At 41.2% G+C, this 20472-nt stretch overlaps 1 protein-coding gene across 1 annotated transcript in view; it reads left to right on the top strand.

The window, feature by feature from the left end:
- The window catches only part of LOC143274202 (uncharacterized), a 143693-nt gene that overhangs the window by 114043 nt on the left and 9178 nt on the right, over window positions 1-20472 (top strand). Inside the window, exons 43-49 of the mRNA XM_076575897.1 lie at window positions 506-530; window positions 3235-3342; window positions 7428-7486; window positions 8284-8308; window positions 11030-11131; window positions 17585-17626; window positions 20149-20190. Of these exons, the coding sequence (XP_076432012.1) occupies window positions 506-530; window positions 3235-3342; window positions 7428-7486; window positions 8284-8308; window positions 11030-11131; window positions 17585-17626; window positions 20149-20190 (403 nt within the window). The remainder of the gene's footprint in view (window positions 1-505; window positions 531-3234; window positions 3343-7427; window positions 7487-8283; window positions 8309-11029; window positions 11132-17584; window positions 17627-20148; window positions 20191-20472) is intronic.

Genomic DNA, 20472 nt, shown 5'->3' with positions numbered 1-20472 from the left:
CACATTACCTGTGAAAAGTTTCTTTTCTAAGTGTCCTCTTACCTTTCTTCAGGGGACGTCTAAGGTTAAGGCAATTGGAATGTATTTTCCTAATTATTGATGTGGTAAAAGATTTTTAAGTCCATTATAAGGACATTAGGTGTTGAGATCTTTAAAGTGTGAAGTTAAAGTAAATAATCTGACACAGAGGCACCCCTTAGTAGGGATTCATCTCACAGTACCAGATTGTCTTAATAGTTCTCTGCCATTTTTCAGTGTAGCTTCCAGGAAACATTTGTAGGGGACAAAGAGGTATGTTTGCCTGATCTGGGATAAATGATCAAGAGTATGAAAAATACTTATGTTTTTCACACATTACCCAGCCTCGGGTGTTTTGTAGCAGTATCACACAACAAATTAATACAGAATCTTTCACTTGGCCACTCTTCCCCAAGTCACTAGAAGAACCAAAGACAAACAGAACTCAGTATTACCTGAACCTAAGAGTGTTTTCTCTAAATTGCAGGTCGAGTCACGGAAGTGCCGATGCCGTATGTATTCTGGAATGACTTTTTTTTAAAGTCACACTGTAGATAAGAATTGCATATTTACTGCACCGCTATTTTCAGAGAGACCTGGTAGCCATGAGAATGGCAGGTTTAGTTTCAAACAACTACTGATATTCCAAGAGACACATCATGGTTATGTGTCTTTAGTTCTCTCTTATTTACCTTACTAACCTTGGGATTTTGTGTGTCTGACAATATCTTTATGTGTGCTTCCCCCCAAAATATCTTGATTTTCCAACAAATTTTCAATTTAAATGAAAAACTTAAAGAGTTGTTCTCACTTTTGCCACATCAATTAATTTAAAACTCATTACAGATACATATGATGAATTCATTTCTCAGCATAACCTTACTAAAGAAGAATGTACCAGGACAGGGAGGCACATGAGCAAGAGGGCAAGCTAGGGAATACAAGGACAAAATGTGTTCCCAGATATGAAGTATATAGGTCACATTCCCAGCTATAAACTCTGCCTCTGACCCTGTCAAGAAATGGGTAGAAATTATGGAGGAATCCTAGCTTTCCATTTCTAGAATAATTCCAACTGACAGAGAACTCTTAGCTGTCTCACTGGTCAAAACTGCAGATAGCATCTATGCATTGTGCTGGAGATACAAGTTTAAAAAATAAAGCCTAGGTAGGCTCAGATTGTTTAGCTTACAGAAAACTAGGCTATCATACAGAAAGTGTTGGGCTTGATCCTCAGCACTGCAAACCCTGGGAAGTTGGTAATTCTTGTAATTCTAGGACTGTAGAGTAAGGAGTATGGTGATCAATCTGAGGCATTCCCTGGCCAGCCCAGATTGTGACATGAGACCCTGTCTGAAAAATTAAAACAGCTACCACCACAACAAAACTCAAAAAGTTAAAGCTTATCTGCTTGTTGTCAAATTGATTTTGACAATGGGGGACTCTACATTGGAAAACATGGTGGACATGTGTCATAATTGGGTTTTACTTGAACATGGCTGATTCCAGGTGAATGCTTCAGCATTGTAGAAGGCATTAGTATAAGTCCAAAGAGCCACCCATCAGAACTGAAGCCTACTAAGTTATTAATACAGTCTCATTATTTTGACCATACTTCTATTCTGTTTTGTTTTTTGTTTTGTTTTGTTTTGTTTTTTTTCAAGACAGGGTTTCTCTGAGTAGTTTTGCTGCCTGTCCTGGATCTCACTCTGTAGACCAGGCTGGCCTTGAACTCAGAGATCTCTGCCTGCTCTGCCTCCAAAGTGCTGGGATTAAAGGCATGCACCACCACCACCACCACCACCACCGCCCGGCAACCACACTTCTTTTCAAGATGAGGTACACTTATACTTGAAGGGAACTTCCCCTCACAGATGCTCTGTTTCCATGTTGGCCAAGAAATGTGAGCATAGGGAGCCATTACACTCAATGGATATATACAGTCATTATCGAACAATTTGATTTCATGTCAGGATTTCTAAATGCCTTGTGACTGAGAGTACCTCTCTAGGTTGAAGACATCTGCTACAGATTGTTTTTGTTAGGGGCAGATAGGACTGTGTATCTTGCTCGGGAATGGACTGTGAATAGTAGAGTTTGTAGTTTAGAAACTGGACACGGTTGAGGGAGCGTGAGCAGGGGAGGTGCGCACTTAGAGCTAGTGAAGGTTCTGCCCTTCTCTTCTCTGGACTTTTTCAGGCTCCACAGAGAGTGCCAAGGGCAGTCGTCACCTAGAAAGTGATGTGCGCAGACACATCCATTAAATCACCACGCCACCTAACTTCTTGTCCTGTTCACTGAGTTTGAATCTTATCCAGAGTATGTCAGTTGTAGGGAAGTGTTCCCCATCCCCACCACGACTGTAATGTAACATCAGTGTTAGAATGACTTGGAGTCTGAGTCATTATGTGGTGTCTGGTCAGCATGGTTGTCTCATCATTAGAAAGACAGTGTAGAAGAGATGGACACATTTGAACTAACCAAACTCTCTCATATCACTTCTTTTGGAGAAAAGAACTGAAAAGTAGAACTTCCTTCCCTGTTTTGAGGTTCTTCTGTCAGGGCAATTATGTCACAGTGGCATGAAGATAACCCCTTACCTGCTTCCCTACCTCAATGTGATACACAATCTTCATGGACTGTAAAACACCATGGGTAGGTAAAGAATGAAAAGAAATAGCTGTTGTCCACTGTTCTGGAGCTGTCTCTGGATCTACCCATTGCTGTCTTGGGATTGTTCTAGCATTCAGTAAACCCCACAGACCACTTCTCTAGACCTAGTACTATTCTGTAAGTCTTCATGTTTACTTACTGCTTTAGATTCATCAGGTTTAATGTAAGTGCTTAGGCAGTTGGAGTGTCATAGTGCCAAGAATTGGTGTCATAAGTAGCTGCATAAATTTCACTAGGTTTACATGGATCCTAAAGTGATTTGGATGCTGGCTGTCTCACACACTGAGTCACTTTGCTTCTCTGCTAATACTGGGCCATTCACATGAATTGAGACCTGACTGACCATGCCATTCTTGTGTTAAGTGGACACTTATGTTTGTGATCCTCCATTCAGAGTAACATTCTGAGTCATGCTTGGAAATCACTAATGAGGTCAAATGTTTATACACAGGACAGTTGTTAGTTTTCCCCGGGGGTGGGGGTCATTTGTTTATTTGTTAAATGCAATTGAGCTGACCTCTTTTTGTTGTGAATGCGTTGCAGTGAGATCTATGATGCAAAAGCTGGGGCTTAGGCACAGCAAGTCCTTCAGTGTGAGATCTGAAACAGCAAACGTGCATGTGACGGAAAAGGCATGCGGCACCAGTGACGGTACTGTGGATATTCAGTAATGTGTTTGAGTTATTAATAGTCATTGGTGATGGTAATTGTACTAGATACTTTTCTGTTGCTACGATAATACACTATGACCAAAAGACACTTACAGAAGAAAGAGTTTATGTTGACTTAGGTTTCCAGAGGGGTAAATATCAATCATGGTGGGTGAAAGTCATGGCAGGCATACTGTCAGGAGCAGTAGGCTGAGAGATCACATTTTCAACAGCAAACAGGAAACAGCAAACTGGAAGTTGGGTGAGGCTAGAGATTCTCAAAGCCTGCCCACGGTGATGCATTTTCTCCAGCAATGCTCCACTTCCTAAACATGCTACAACTTTCCCAAACAGTATCAACCACCAGAGACCAAGGTTTCAATTACAGGAGCCTATGAGAAACATTTCTCAGCATACCACCATATTCCACTTCCTTGCCTCTGTAAGCTAATGACCGTATTATAATGCAAAATGCCTTTAGCTCAACTTGAAAAATCCCCAGAGGGTACAGCCCCAATTGATGATACATCTGCAACACACCTAAAGCTCAGGGGCCATTAAGAAAGAAGGCATAGAAAAGTTGTAAGAGCCAGAAGACCAGGAACTCTGCTTGAGGTTGTCTCCTAGAAATGGCAGGGAAGCTTCATCCATGCTACCTAACAGTATGGCTACCTAAACAAGACTGGAAGGACACCACCAATAGACATGCTAACATGGAAGTGGGGGATCTCATGGAGCCCCACTCACAGAAAAAGAAATATAGACAACTAAGGAATACTGAGAGCAGGAGATATAGTCTTCTTCAGAGACGAAGCCCCAGTTGCTTATTCAATAACAAGTGGTCAACCCTGAAATCATATACATACAAGTAACAACAGATGGATTGAATAAGTTGTATTTATATCTGTAGGCTGAGAAGTCACATGTTCAAAAACCTACAAATAGGAAGGAGAGAGAATGAACTGGAATTAGGGTGAGGCTATGAGGCTTCAAACCCTACCTCCAGTAATACAATTCACTCAGCAAGGCTAGCTCCTAAAGGATCCACAATCTTCCCAACTGGTGCCCCAAACTGGGTACCAGATATCCAAATAGCTGAACCTAAACAGGATATTTCTGATTCAAACCACAGTCTACATCTCTTATTTAAAAGGTGGAAAATGCCTCATGTATTTTTAATGAGTGAAGTATTCAAAAGTAGAACTGCAATGATAGAACTTCAAAATGCATTTCAATGACTGTCGTGCTTCTCCCTGAATGATCTGAAGCAAAGGGAAGCAGAGCAGGTTCTCGGGTGAGGCAATGTGGCTTCACCCACTATCGACAGTAGTATGTAAATCACTCTCCACAGACATAGTTCCAAACATTGACATCATGGAGGATGGCAACACTGAAAATGAGTTGTCTCCTGAGACCAAAGTGTATCTCAAAGACCATGGTAGGTCCTGGCATTCTTGGCCAGATCCAATGAAAGGGTCTATCAACAGTCAGGTTGTTCCTTCTGCTTGGGAGGCAAAAGAGGAAAGTCAATTTAAGGACTTCCAGATGGGCAGAAACAACGATGAGATTCTATTAATGATTAGTGGCTTTTCTTATTTTCTGTGACCAAATAACTGAGAAAAGCATTTTAATGGAGGAAAGGTTTATTTGGGCTATTATGACAAGGTGGTCATTCTGGCAGGGAAAATGTCTCAGCAGGTGTATGGCGCTGGCTGGTCACATTGCATCTGTACATAAGTGCATACACATGTACTCAGGAAGCAGAGACTAAACAGAAGTTAGACAGAGGTCTTTCCCCAGGGGCTTGCTTTCTCCAGGGATGCTCCATCTCCTGAAGCCTCTCTTAGGCAGTACCATAAGGTGAGGATAGAGTGCTCAAACTCATCAGGCTGTGCAGGACATTCCCTAATCAAACCAGAACACACAGTATATGATTTAAGGCTTTATGTAGATTGACCATTTCATGTCACATAATCTGAACTCTAGGCAAAAATACAAGAACCTGCTTTCTTATTTTTTCCACTTTGTCATCTTCTCTCAGAGGACTACAATATGTTTCAGGAACAAAGAAATGACCATGACATCTGATCAAGAGTTTAACATAGTTTGTCATAATCCTGGCAATTGATTTGAAGTCTGCTTGCTTTCCTGTGTCTTTATCCTACCTCTTCTTTCATTAATAAGTATTTTAGTAACTTCCTGTGTACTTCTTTTTGCTGAGACTGCACAGCTGATGTAGGGAATGTGCTTGGATACTGGGGAAGTTAGACAAAATGAAAATATAAAACACAGATATCTGTGTACACTTAAGATTGTTATGCATGTCTAATGGCATAGAAAGCAAATGACCTCATTTGTTACGTAAAAGGACCATCTTTTGGTCTTTGCATATTTCTAGACCAGTAAATGGCTAGCTTAGCTGACACAGTACTTGCTTTCAAGCACAAAGACTTTCCCATTATGTGACCACATTTCTGAGGCAGATATAAGATGGTGGATTTCCCAAGTCTAGGAGTACTAGACATTTAAACAAACAATGTTAACCTACTAGTCTTTTCTGGCCAATTCATTCAAGATCTAATAACTGAAGTCATGCAATTGGAACATTTTAAAGAACAATACTGACCATACTTTAGAAATGGAATCTGAATATGCATCCAGGCCAACACAGGACAACATAGGCATTACTTTTAAAGTTTTAGCTGTCTCTGTGCAACAAATGTCTGTGTGAAATTAAAATGAATACTTTTAGGAAAAACAGGATCTATCTAGAACAATAGCTTGAGGATTTGTTATAGGGTTTTTGTGACTCTGTGGAGTATGTGAGGGTGCACTGTCTATGGCAGTACATTGTGCTGACAACTAGCCTTTCTCAGCATTTACACCAATAAGTTAGGTTCACTAAGTTGCTCAGGAGGAAAACAGACACAGACATTGTTTACTTCTTTAATGATGATGCACAGGAATTGAAGAGATGTGATGATGAATAGACTCAAGGTCATGATGTTCTTAGGTGAAAGTGCCAAGGTTGAAATCAGATATGTAGCCCCCTAGTATGAGGTTCCAAACTGTTACCATGAACTTATATTTAGGCTATGAGGACATGAACAACCATACAAAAGAATCTATCTTCTATCTAAATTTCTTAATTGCGGAAGCAAGTAGAATTCCAGGGGACAGATGATCAGTGTTCTCTGCCTTAATGTGAGTTGGGTAGTCTGAACTTGGACATTCACGTCACAGAATGAATACAAAGGATGACCCAGTAAAGAAAAACTAGCAGGAGATAAAAACAACCTATAATGGTTCTTAAGTGTAATAATGTCAGTATCTTGCACTTATCAGTAAAGTATGATTATGTATCAAGGAGTGAAAAATTTAGTGTCATTACATCATGTTCCTGATACTGCATGAATTTTTCGTGAACAATGTATACATTTTGAAGATTAAAATTCTATATGCTAAGGCTGACAATATGATTCAAAGGGTAAATGTATATTTCTTCCAGTGCTTAGTACCTGAGTGTCATTTCTCAGATCCATATGAAGGTAGAAAGAGAGAATCCACAATCTTGTCCTTTGACCCTTGGACAGATGTCACATAGTATGTATTCCTGTACATACACTTTGTATATGCATATACACAGGCAATGGCGAATAACCAATTTAAAAAATAAGATCATAGTAAATGAATAAAGAGTCTGTCTATGTTGATCTGTACGGCTGAAAGAGGTTAGCAGAGATCTAGAAAGACTTGAAATGGTCATAAAGTGATAGCAATCTGTCATTTAACATAACATTTATTTAAGTGTAGCCTAATCCAAGATGGATTATTTCACAGTGTGTTAGATTCCCTTTACGTAGGAGAACAAAAAGTCTCTACTTCAGGTCTCTTGAGGTCTTGCCTTGTTTTCACTTTTCCTGGCAGGGAAAACTGTCTTGCAGCCCTTCAGCCATGTTTATTAATTCTGTGCACTGAGGCAAGGCATAGGGACTAAGTCCACATGTCACTGTCCCTAGCAACGTAAAAGCCCTTGACATATAACAGGTGGTACCATGAGCTGAACGTTATATCCTGTTCCCCTAGATTTGTGTGAGGAGCATCCTCAGGCCTCAGAAGAAGGGTCAAAACCATCGTTGGTTGCGGTAAGATGGCCTTTCCATATCCTAACATAGAAAGGTTTCTTTCATGATACTTTATTTTTATGGGCATCAGATCTCAATAATAAAACTGTTCACACACTATAGGTATTAGAGTGTTTACATAGGAAAAGGACACAAGTCACCCATGATACGACACAGCATGAGAGGAAATTGTAAACCATGTCAGTTACCACAGTGGGTGTCAGGAGCTTTTCTTCTCACATAAGATTCCCCTTCAGACTAAAACATGTATAAGAAGCCAACAGGCATATTATATAGGAAAAGTTCCTGTTTCTTCTGTGAGTGTCTTCTTGTCTTTCTGCTGGGGTCTCCTAAGGTTAACACAGTTGGAATGTGTTTCCCCAAATATTGATGTGGCAAAAGATTCTGGTGTCCGTTAAGAGATATTGAGGCAGTGAGACCTTTAAAGCATGATGTTAGAGTAGATACTTGAGCAACAGAGACACTCCTTGGAGGGATTCATCTCACAGATTCTTATAATATTTCTCTGCCACCTTTCAAAGAAGCTTTGAGGAAACCCTCAGTAGAGAATAAAGGGGTGAGTTTGCCAGATGTGGACTAAACAGGCAAAGGTGTAAAATTCACTTATATTTTTCACACAGTAACTAGCTGCAGGTGTTTTGTAAGAGAATCAGATAACAGACTAATATAGAATCTTTAAATTGGTTGTTCTTCTCAGTCCTGTTTACAAACTGTCCTAAGTCACAGGAAAAAAACAGAAATCTGTGCAAACATAACTCAGTATGATCTGATCTAAGAGTGTTTTCTCTGAATTGCAGGTCCAGTCAAGGAGGCACAGATACAGTATGTATCTTGGAATGACATTTTTGGACACACTGTAGATAAGAACTCTGCATATACTTGTTGTCTTGGTCTCGTTCACAACTGCTATTTACTTGTTTATGTACAAATCTTTTTTAAATTTTAAGAAATCATCATATTCCCCTCTCCCATTTCTTTTCACATCTTCCCCACCTCCCCACCCAACAACTCTATGCCTCCTCTCTCTTTAGAAAGCAAACAGGCAAGGTGAAAAACAATAAAAGTAATTCAAAAAAAGGAAAAAGCACACACATACACACACACACACACACACACACACACACACACACACCCGCATATAAACACAGAATCAGAAACTATACTATACAAGCAAAAGCTCAGTAAGACAGAAAATGCCAAACAAAACAATGTAAGACACAGAAATCTAGAAAAACACCATTGAGTTTGTCTTGTGTTGGCCATCTCCTGTTGGGCATGGGGACTGCCCTGGAGTGTGGTTGACACACCATTGGGGAAAAGTACTTTTTCCTTTGTGAGAGCTTGTCAGCTGCAGATAGCTTCTTGGTTAGGGATAGGAGCCCATGTCTACTTCCAACTCTGAGCTCTAGGAGCCTGTCTGGCTTAAACCTGTGAAGTCAAGCTGTCACAGGCTCTATGAGGTCATATTGGTTCCTCATTCTTTTCAAAGCAATCTAATGGCAACAAGATTGTAAATTTAGGTAAGATAACAGCAGCTATCCCAAGGGACCTATCATGGTCCTGTGTATGTGGTTCTCTCATTTACTCTTGTTGGGATTTCATGTATCAACAAACATCTTTATGTGTTTTCTCCCAAAAGATTTTCCAATTACACATGTCAATTTTGTCAATGAAGAGATCTGAGGCCATGCCTTTCCTACATTACTTGGTTCAGAGCTCACTATAGCCATATATGCTGGATTCATTTCTCAGCATACCCTGCTGCTACAGGAGAGGGATGTGAGTGACCAAGCTAGATAGCTAAGGACTACAAGAGCCAACCATGTTCCCAGATATTTGGGATGAAAGTGACATTTTTAGAATTAGCTCAGATTTTCTCCCCATAGAGACATGAGCTGTCATTTTGCATGAATCCATTCAGCTTCCCAGCATATACCCAGAAAAAATCCTGCCTATAGAGAACACAAACAGTACCCTTTCTGTATCAGCGATCAGAAAACATAGGTAGCATCCATGGATCAGGTGACAGTCATTCACAACTGTGAAAGACAGAGAAAGCTATGGTGTACTGGGTTTGTGCTTTTGCTCTGTCATTGGAGTAGCAGGTCTTCATTTAGGAGTCTCTGGGTTTGATACTCAACAGTGCATAAAGTGTGATGTGGACACAACATAGGTTGGTTAATCTAGTACTCTAGAAGGGGGCTCATGGTTCTCATGAATTTAATCTCATCTCCAATCACTGGCCAGTCTAGGCCATAAGAAAATGCCTGAAAGACTCACTGAGAGGAGCTGACCATGTGAAGTAGTGGCAGAGGAATGCCATACAATTAAACAAGCGTTGTTCCCTTACTCCACTCCTTTGTGAGGAATGGTGACTTTTTGTAGTAGGGATTGAAAAGTAGAACATCTGTCCTGTTCTTTTTTTCTGTCATCTACTCAGGCACAGTGCCATTAGTAGCTAACTAGCACAGTGCCTTCAGGTCCAAAGTAGGAGATGTTGATTGTCTTCTTCTCTAGTGCCTTTCTGTGAAGGTAATACGAGATATGTGTGTGAACTTTAAAAAGCTGTGCTGTATAAATAATGAAGCAAGCATATGTTTATGTTCTTTCCAGAAGTCATCCAAACAGCCTCTCTGGTTGTAAGTATCACCATCCAGGTGGTGGTTCTGGAGAGACCAAGCACCATAGAGCACCTTTGTGGTACTAGTGCTTGTTACCAGTGTAGCTGAAGTTTTCCTGTGTTCCACCTGGTCCATGCTCAGGACAAACCTCTCTCAACTGCCAGTCCTGCAGCCACTTGGACCCAAGTAAACACACAGAGGCTTATATTAATTAAAACTCCTTGGCCATTAGCTCAGGCTTACCACTGACTAGCTCTAACATTTAAACTAATCAATAATTCTTATTTATGTTTAGCCACATGGCTTGGTACCATTTCTCAGTTCTGCCTTCACATCTTGCTTCCTCTGTGTCTGGCTGGAGACTCCTGACTCAGCCTTCCTCTTCCCAGAATTCTCCTCTCTGCTCTTCCCGCCTATACTATACTTCCTGCCTAGCTACTGGCCAATCACCATTTTATTTATTAACCAATCATAGCCACACATTCACAGTATACAGAGCACTATCCACAGCAAACCAGAGCTCTTCCTTCATTTGCTTATTTAGATTCTTTAGGTGCAATGTAAGTTCTTAGGAAACTACAGTGTCAAGAGTCAAGAATGCAGAAGTGAGCAATTGCATTTTCAATGTGTTTACATGGCTATTGGAGGGATTTGGATGCTGGTCACTTCACACAGTCACACTGCCCTTCTGTTGATACTGTCTCACCCATGTGAATTGATACCCCACCTATACCGACCATGTCATATCTCCAATGAGTCGACACTGATTTCCAGGATTGTCCAAAGGTGATATTTTGAATCAGATGAGTGTACTCCCAAATCAGTAATGAGATGGAATGTTAAACATAAAACAGTTGTTAGTTCCTTATTTTTTTAAATGAATTCAGCAGAACTAAACATTCTTGTTTTGATTGCATTCAAGTTGTAGCCATATTGCGGAAGCTAGGCATTCGGTGCTCCGTTACCTCTACAATCAATGAAAGGTCTGAAACAATGCTGCAAAAGACCTGTGGCACTAATGACGGTACAGTGGAAATTCAGTAATTAATTATAGTTATTATCAGTAGTTGTAGATTGTATAGTATCCCCACTATAAAGAGAATGAAGAATCATTGTAGTAGTTTTAAAGTGGAAATTAATTTCTCTAGTCCACCAGTAGAACTACCACCACAGAGCATAAAACCACATTGAAATGCCTATTTTGGTTCTGGTGGCATGATACGAACCAAAGGAAAGCAGAGATGGTTCTTGTGTGAGGCAGTGTGGCTTCACCTATGGCAGACACTGTGTGTGATTCACTCTCTCCCCTGGCTTTCTTTCAGTCATGGCTAATGATGATGATCACAGTGCTGAGAATGACTTGTGTAGTCAGACCCACCTGAAAAACAAAGACTCTTACCTGTAGGTCATGGACTCTGGGTCAGATGCAGTGTGAGGCCTTCTAAACAGACAGAAACCATGATGAGACTCTCATGGAATCATTCATTGGTTTTGTTTGGTTTTTTTTCCACCTTGATATGACCTAAGAAGATTCACTGAAGGAAGGAAGTGTCCATGTGACTTATTGAAGGGGGATCATTCTGTAATGTTTGAGAGTACCTGGCAGCTGGCAGGGAAGGCTAGGTGGCCTCATTTGCAGGAGACCACTTTGGTATGTTGCATCCATACCAAGGAAACAGAATAAGCAGAGGTGGAACTGGACTCCAACACCTGGAGGTTGGCCCTAAATGACTCACTAACTCAGGATAGGCTCCACACCCCAAAGCTCCCAAACACTCCACATGCAGCACCACCTGCATACAATTCAATCCAGAACACACATAGCCATGTACATTGACCGTGTCCTGCCACTTAATATGTGTCTACTTAGGAAACTGAGAGGCTACAAGAACCCACTCTACTTTATTGCCCCTTTGTCATCCTTTTCCACAAAGGAAGACAGTAAATTCCAAGTACAAAGAAATGACTGTGTTGTGTGGTCCAGAAATGCATGTAGTTTGTTTTCATCTGTGTTAGCAAACCAAAGCCCATGTTCCTGCCGCCTTCTCTTCCCAATGCTTTCATTTATAATTATTTCCTTCATGCCATCACTTATGGAAAATATGCATATGAAAATAGGAACTGATTGTTGACAAGGTCAATCAGATGAACACATGTCATACAAACAAAAATCTTTGCAATCTTAAAAATTATTGTCTAGGGGCATGTGAATAAATAGAATGGAAGAACTTACTTGTTGTATAAAGATCAGCCTGTCTCTGAACAGTAAGTTTTCCCATGTCCCTTTCTATATCTTTTTGAGGGCAAAGGAGGTAACTCTTTTGATAAAGTGTTTGCTTTGTAAGCCTGAGGCTTCCATCAATTGGCCCACATCTAAAGGGAATCACCTTCACATGTATGAGGCCTTAATGATGTAAGATGATGGCCTTTCTTTATCTTGCAACACTTGATATCTTAATATATAATGTTAATCCATCCTCTGTTCTGGGGTTCATTTCATTCAAGCAGGATCTATGGATCTTAGGTAACTGGAACACTCTGGGGAACAATGCTGGACTTACTTTAAGAACAGGCACTATTGCCAGTAGTGGAGTTATTTGTAAACCTTTCTCTAAGTCTTGCAAACCTGAGTCTGTGTGAAAGTAAAATTAGTATCTTCAGGATCATCATAATCAGACAGACATTCAGACAGAATGAATATACATCTCATAGATAGTTTGTGGAGACTGGGAATGCAAAAATTATACTTTGGTAGAAAGGGTAGAATTTCACCCCCCCACCCCCCTCAAAAAAAAGGGGTTGTCGCTATCCCTGTTTATATTGATCTTGATAGGGTGGGTTTTTCAGGCAATCAGGTGCCTGCCTCGCTAACATAACAATTTTGCCATGCATTGGCACATCAACACACTGGGCTAGAGTTGGATGTTAGGGAGTGAAGAAAGGACAGACACACAGACACATGTACAGAAAGACGGGGTCAGAGTGTAGGGTTGAGGTGTAAGCTCTGATGCAGGGCATCTACTAACTCTAGCAACCTGAAAGTTCGGTGTGTGTGTTAGGTACATCACAGGGGGAGTGACTGGCTGCTTGCTGGCAGGAAGTCTCCACAGGCAAGCAGTCTCAGGCCTAACCTTCCAGACCAGGAAGATGCAGCTGCTGGTTTTTGTACACACTGATCAGGCACCAGTAAACACTTGCACTTGAACAAGAAGAAGGCTTTGGTGACTTCTAGCCTGGCCCACCTGGGAGAAAGGATTTGCCCATTTCCCCTGGGCTGTGCCCTTGTCAATAATACACACTTGCTCAGGACTTCACTCCCTCAGGGCTTCTTCTGTTCCTACAAACAGGCCAGTGGCTCAAGGGGGAAGCCCTCGTCTTTGTGAGGCATTACTTGTAACACTGATCTTAAAAGGTCGTATAATAAAACATCCAGAGTCAGATAGTGGAGTGAAAGCTGAAAGATCAGAGAAGCAGAACAGCCAGCCCCTAGCTTACCTCTATGAAATCCTCAGCCTCAAGAGAGCAAGTTCCTGTTTCCTCACACCTTATGTACCTTTCTATGTCCTGCCATATTGCTTCCTGGGATTAAAGGCGTGTGTCACCACTGCCTGATTCTGTTTCTCTCATGTGTAGTCCAGTGTGACCTTGAACTCACAGAGATCCAGACAGATCTCTACTTCCTGAGTGATAGGATTAAGGGCGTGTGCCACCACAGCCTGATAGCTATGTCTGATTTAGTGGCTGCCTCTGTCCACTGATCACCAGGTAAACTTTATTAGGGTTCACAGTATTTCACCACACTAATAATGTAAGATGGTGCGTTTTCTAGGCCTAACAGTACAAGACTTTGTCATAGACAGTGCTATTCCTCCCAGAATTCTGAGCTCATGTCATTCAGAGAGTCTCTACTCACCATGGTTGTGCAATTGGAACGTTGTAGAGACCATTACTGACCTTCCTTAGGAGTGAACACTGACTATGCGCTTAGGCAAACAGGAATTATTTTAAAACTTTTGATTCTGTCTGTTCAACCCAGCCCTGTGTGAGAGGACACTGCTGTCATGTTAGGCAGGATATATGCAAGAACAATCGCTTTAGAGACCGTGACGTAGGCCTTCTGTGGGACCGTGTAAGGACTGTGGCAGAGCATCCTGCCAATAACTAACTTTCCTCAGCATTTCTGTCCTGTGTCTTGTGTTCATTAGGTCACTCAGGAACAGCACAGATGTGTGTCCATTTTCAATTAAGATCTGCATTCCCTGTGCAGATTCAAAGAGACACAATGATGAGTGAATGAAAACACCCAGTGCTATTATGTGAAAGGGGCAATGAGGGACTCCAACGTGTGGGTCCAGATTTGGAGGCTCCCCTCTGCTGTCATTAGCCAGATAAGAGGTTCAGTAGTCTGTGTAAATTTCTGGATTTCCAAAGCCTTTGTGAATGCATAAGATAAGGTAGAGTTTCAGGTAATGTGTTAAAGCATAGCCCAGGGTGGGCATTGCTGTGGGAATCCTTTTCTCATCACTGTGGTGATGTCAAAAACACATAGAAAGAACCAATGCTGACACAGAGTGTTGAGGCTCACAATTTGGGGAAAGGGAAAACCACACCCTATAACTACCAGATCTCCCCTCACCCTATGGTAAGGCCATTTAGAGCTCTTATCTACTAAGACCCCAGTCAACATTAAGTTATTTTATTTACTTATTGATTGATTGATTGTATATATAGTATTCTGTGTGCAAGTATGCCTGCAGGCCAGAAGAGGCCACCAGATCTCATTATAGATGGCTGTGAGTCACCATGTGGTTGCTGGGAATTGATCTCAGAACCTCTGTAAGAGCAGCTTATGCTCTTAACCTCTGAGCCATCTCTCCAGCCCCCAACACTAAGTTACTATTCTGGTTTCACTCATTCTATTGACCATAAATATTTCAGGGGATCTAGACTGTGTCTCCACAAAATACTTGCCCTTACTGATGGTCGGTCTCCATGTTGGCTGGTAAGGGAGAACATGGGGAACATGTGTACTCAGTGGATCCACACAGCCAGCATTGACAAGTCATCATTTCTAAGATGCCTTTTGTTCCCCAAGGCATATCTATGTGATTAGGCATTAGGTAAAGGGGGGCTTTGGTTAAGGGAATGTGGGACTATCTTGCTCTTGGGTACAGTATGAACAGAAAATTTTGTAGAGCAGAAACTGGACTCTGAGAAAGGAGCAAGCAAGGTTAAGTACATACTTTGAGCTAGAAAAGCCATTGCCCTCGTCTTAGGCATGTTTAGTCGAGGCAATACAGACAGCACTGAGGGCAGTAGTTATGAAGAAAGTGGTATGTACAGATGCAGTCCATTAACTCGGCAAAGCATCCAGATTTGTCCCACCCTGTCAGTCAAGATTGAGGGCTTATGCGGGGTTTGTTGACTGAAGGGAATCTTTTCTCTCAGTCATCACGTGACAAGTGTTTCAAAGTAACTTGGAGTCAGACTCCTGGTGAGGGCCTTCTCCTAGTGTGGTTGTCTGATCATTATAAATTTGCACTGAGAGAAGCCTGACATTGTAGTGATAAATTACTAGTCATTTGAACTAACCTGGTTCCTCATATTGCTTCTTCTAAAGGAAATGGTCTTTTTTATTTATTTATTTATTTATTTATTTATTTATTTATTTATTTATTTTTTCTTGAGTCAGGGTTGCAAAAGTAGAATAGCGATCCTTGTTTCAGTTTCTTTGTTCTGTCAGATAATTCAGTCTGTAATCTTTTTTTTTTTTTTGGTTTTTCGAGACAGGGTTTCTTTGCATACCTTTGTACCTTTCCTGGAGCTCACTTGGTAGCCCAGGCTGTCCTCGAACTCACAGAGATCTGCCTGGCTCTGCCTCCCTAGGGCTGGGATTAAAGGCTGTGCCACCACCACCCAGCTCGGTCTGTAATCTTAAAGTGATTATTACAGTGTCCTCAGACAATAACAAGAAGTAGAGATGGTCCCTTACCAGTGCCTCCGTTTGTTGGTGATCTTATATATTTAACACGGATTGTAAAACATCATGTTATGTGAGGAATGAAAAGTGGTGAAGGAAATAAAAAGGAAATTTAATATTTCAAAAGAAAGAAAGAAAGAAAGAAAGAAAGAAAGAAAGAAAGAAAGAAAGAAAGAAAGAAAGAAAGAGAGAAAGAAAGAGAGAAAGAAAGAAAGAAAGAAAGAAAGAAAGAAAGAAAGAAAGAAAGAAAGAAAGAAAGAAAGAAAGAAAGAAAGAAAGAAAGAAAGAAGAAAGAAAAAGAAAGAAATAGAAAGAAAAGGAAAAAGAAAAAGAAAAAGAAAGAAAGATGAATGAAAGAAAAAGAAAAGAAGCGACCATTTCCCCTGACCTGGCAGTGTACATACACTATCTCTGAATCTGACTGTGGCCTCTTGCTGATTTTTCTGGCCTTTGGCAAACCCCACAGAGCTCCCTTTTTAGTGCTAGTGATTTTCTTTGGGGCTTGACATTCATTTACTTTTTTAGATTCGTTAGGCTTAATGGGAGTCCTTAGGAAGTTGTACTGTCAGTTTCAAGAACAGAGAATTGAGTAACTGCACAGATTTCATTGTGATTACATAGCTCTAAAGATAATTTAGAAGCTGGCCATTCTGCACACTCAGTCAAATGCTCTTCTGCCAATACTGTCTCATCTACCTGGACTGAGATCTACCATGCACTGACCATGTTGGATGTGCTTTAAATGTTCACTGATGTCCTTGATCTTACAGAAGTGACATTCTGAATTAAAACAATGTTCTTACAAATCAGCAATGAGATCAAATGTTTATCATAGAACAAAGACTAATTTTCCTTTTATTTTATGATTCACCAAACCTATTTTTGCTGTGATGCATTCTAGTTTCTGCTACACAGAAAAAAATGGGTTTCAGAAGTACCAAGGTTCCTGAACAGAGTGACATACCTCAAAAAAAGACCTTGCAAAAAGTCGAAAAGTCCTGTAGCACTTATGACGGTACTGTGGAAATTCAAGTGTGTGTTTTAGATTTAAGCAATTTGAAGGTATTTGACCTGCCATGTATGTTGGTACACGTGTTGCCTAGTACCAGTGGAGGCCAGAGAGGGCATTGGATCACCAAGAATTGGAATTACACATGGTAGTGAACCACTGTGTTGGTACTGGGAATCAAACCCTAGTCCTCTGGAAGAGCAGTGCTCTTAACCACTGAGCAATCTCTCAAGTCCCTAGTTTGTTATTAACAGTAGCTGCAAATAAGATGGTATCTCCTCTATAAAAAGAATGATCATATTTTGCAGTATTTTTAATATGTGAAGTGTTACTTTATCTCATGAGTAGAATGTCTATTGTGGTTCTCAGTGAGTGATGTGAACCAAAGAAATGCTGAGTTTGTTCTTGTGTAAGGTAGCAAGGCTTCACCTACTACAGTCACTGAGGTATGAGTCATTCACTCACTCTCTCCACTTTCTTCCTTCCAGACATCGATGATAAGGAGGAGGACAACAATGAAGATGACTTTGGTAAGGAGAACAACCTTCAAAGTGATGCTCTTGGTAGTAGTAGGTAATGGTATACCTGGCCACATACACCTCTCCACTGACTTCCATGTATCAATGATAGTGATGAGGATGACTCTGAGGATGACTTGGGTAAGGAGAACAGCCTTCAAAGCAATGATGTTGGTGGTGGTAGGTCATTCCTGGTCAGATCCATCTCTCTCCTGACTTTCATCCAGATTTCAATGGAATGGATGAGGACAACATTGATAATGACTTGGGTAGAAAGATCAACCTGCAAATGCTGAACCTGTTAGTGGTAGGTAAAGGCATTCCTGGTCAGATCCAGTGAACAATCTAGCAGCGATCAAGTTATTCCTTCTGCTTGGAAGGCAGGGGAAGAAAGTCCACTCAAGGGTCCTTCAGTGGACAGAAGTATCACCCAGGGTCTGTTCCCGAATCACCGTGTTTCAGTTTCTTTTCTCATTGCTATGATGAAATAAGTGACATGGAACAGGTTGATGGAGGAAGGGTTTATTGTGGCTTATTGTTAAAGTGGATCACTGCATCATGTTGGTTGAGACAGGGAAGCTGGCAGGGAACTCAAAGGCTTGCAGAGTTGTAGCTCTCAGACAGTCACCCACAGCATACAGGCCTGTCTTGGAGGCTCATGCCAGCTGCACTCCAAAAACACTGCCTTCCACATCCTGCCATCTCTAATATGCTGAGGTCTCCTAGCAACCGAGCCTGGACATCCACCAATGGCCTTGCCTAGCCTCTCTCTAGGGACTCTGGCCCTTCCACATGGTGGCAAGCCTCAGCTTCTTTCCGTGACCCCTCAGTCCTGTAGCTTTTCTGCCACCATAGCAAGTAGCACATAGGAGACCCCGACACATCACCAATTTTGGGTGCCAGCTTGGGATGCGGCCTGGCCCCGCTCTGAGCCAGAGCTTCTGTGTGCGGATGTGAAAGAAATAGTTCTAAGAAGAGCTTGTGTCTGTGATGCTGGTCTCCTAGTCATCTGATTTCCCAGTCCTGGATACCCAGTAGCCATTGTCCCAGTAAAGGACAGAAGGTTTCACTTCACAGATTCTTAACCCAAACTTCTCACAAGCAGTTCCCAAGAGACGTGGCTGCCCTCTCCCCCTCCACAAGCCGAGACTCGCTTGTCTACCTTCCTTTCACCATTCTTGTTTTCCAAATTTCTACATGCAAGCTTATTCAGTTTTGAGCATTCAGTGGATCTTCTGTGTCAAAACACCACATTTCCATAATCCTCCCCCAAGCAACATGATCAGGTCCGTCACAGCAATAACCCATCTTTCTGGCACTGTTTTCTGTATTAGTTGTTTTGTTGTTACCATAATAAAACACCAGAATCATAATGGAAGAAAACAACTTTGGCTTCCGTTGCAGTGATACAGTGGATTTTGGCCAAGGCATGGTGGAGAAGGTGATGTTTTCAGGCATGGAAGTGGTGCACATACATCCATACAGGCACTCATAGATAAACAAACAAACAAACAAACCCAACGTGTTTGATTCCCAGATTACATGAAGAGAGAAGAAATTCCACAAAGCTTTCCTCTGAACCCACACCCATGACATGGTACACACACACACACACACACACACACACACACACACACACACACACGCAGTATTAGTACATAAAATTATTTTGGATGCTGGCCATTCTGCACACTCAGTCAAATGCTCTTCTGCCAATACTGTGTCATCTACCTGGACTGAGATCTTCCATGCACTGACCATGTTGCATGTGCTTTAAATGTTCACTGATGTCCTTGATCTTCCAGAAGTGACATTCTGAATTAAAACAATGTTCTTACAAATCAGCAATGAGATCAAATGTTTATCATAGAACAAAGACTAATTTTCCTTTTATTTTATGATTCACCAAACCTATTTTTGCTGTGATGCATTCTAGTTTCTGCTACACAGAAAAAAATGGGTTTCAGAAGTACCAAGGTTCCTGAACAGAGTGACATACCTCAAAAAAAGACCATGCAAAAAGTCGAAAAGTCCTGTAGCACTTATGACGGTACTGTGGAAATTCAATAGTTTGTGCTTTAGATTTAAGCAATTTGAATGTATTTGACCTGCCATGTATGTTGGTACACATGTTGCCTAGTACCAGTGGAGGCCAGAGAGGGCATTGGATCACCAAGAATTGGAATTACACATGGTAGTGAACCACTGTGTTGGTACTGGGAATCAAACCCTTGTCCTTTGGAAGAGCAGTGCTCTTAACCACTGAGCCATCTCTCAAGTCCCTAGTTTGTTATTAACAGTAGCTGCAAATAAGATGGTATCTCCTCTGTAAAAAGAATGAACATATTTTGCAGTATTTTTAATATGTGAAGTGTTACTTTATCTCATGAGTAGAATGTCTATTGTGGTTCTCAGTGAGTGATGTGAACCAAAGAAATGCTGAGTTTGTTCTTGTGTAAGGTAGCAAGGCTTCACCTACTACAGTCACTGAGGTATGAGTCATTCACTCACTCTCTCCACTTTCTTCCTTCCAGACATCGATGATAAGGAGGAGGACAACAATGAAGATGACTTTGGTAAGGAGAACAACCTTCAAAGTGATGCTCTTGGTAGTAGTAGGTAATGGTATACCTGGCCACATACACCTCTCCACTGACTTCCATGTATCAATGATAGTGATGAGGATGACTCTGAGGATGACTTGGGTAAGGAGAACAGCCTTCAAAGCAATGATGTTGGTGGTGGTAGGTCATTCCTGGTCAGATCCATCTCTCTCCTGACTTTCATCCAGATTTCAATGGAATGGATGAGGACAACATTGATAATGACTTGGGTAGAAAGACCAACCTGCAAAATGC

Source organism: Peromyscus maniculatus, chromosome 7, assembly GCF_049852395.1.
Source record: "Peromyscus maniculatus bairdii isolate BWxNUB_F1_BW_parent chromosome 7, HU_Pman_BW_mat_3.1, whole genome shotgun sequence".
NCBI lineage: Eukaryota > Metazoa > Chordata > Mammalia > Rodentia > Cricetidae > Peromyscus > Peromyscus maniculatus.
The sequence above is the reverse complement of the archived record's forward strand: the minus strand, read 5'-3'. Positions and strand labels throughout refer to the sequence as shown.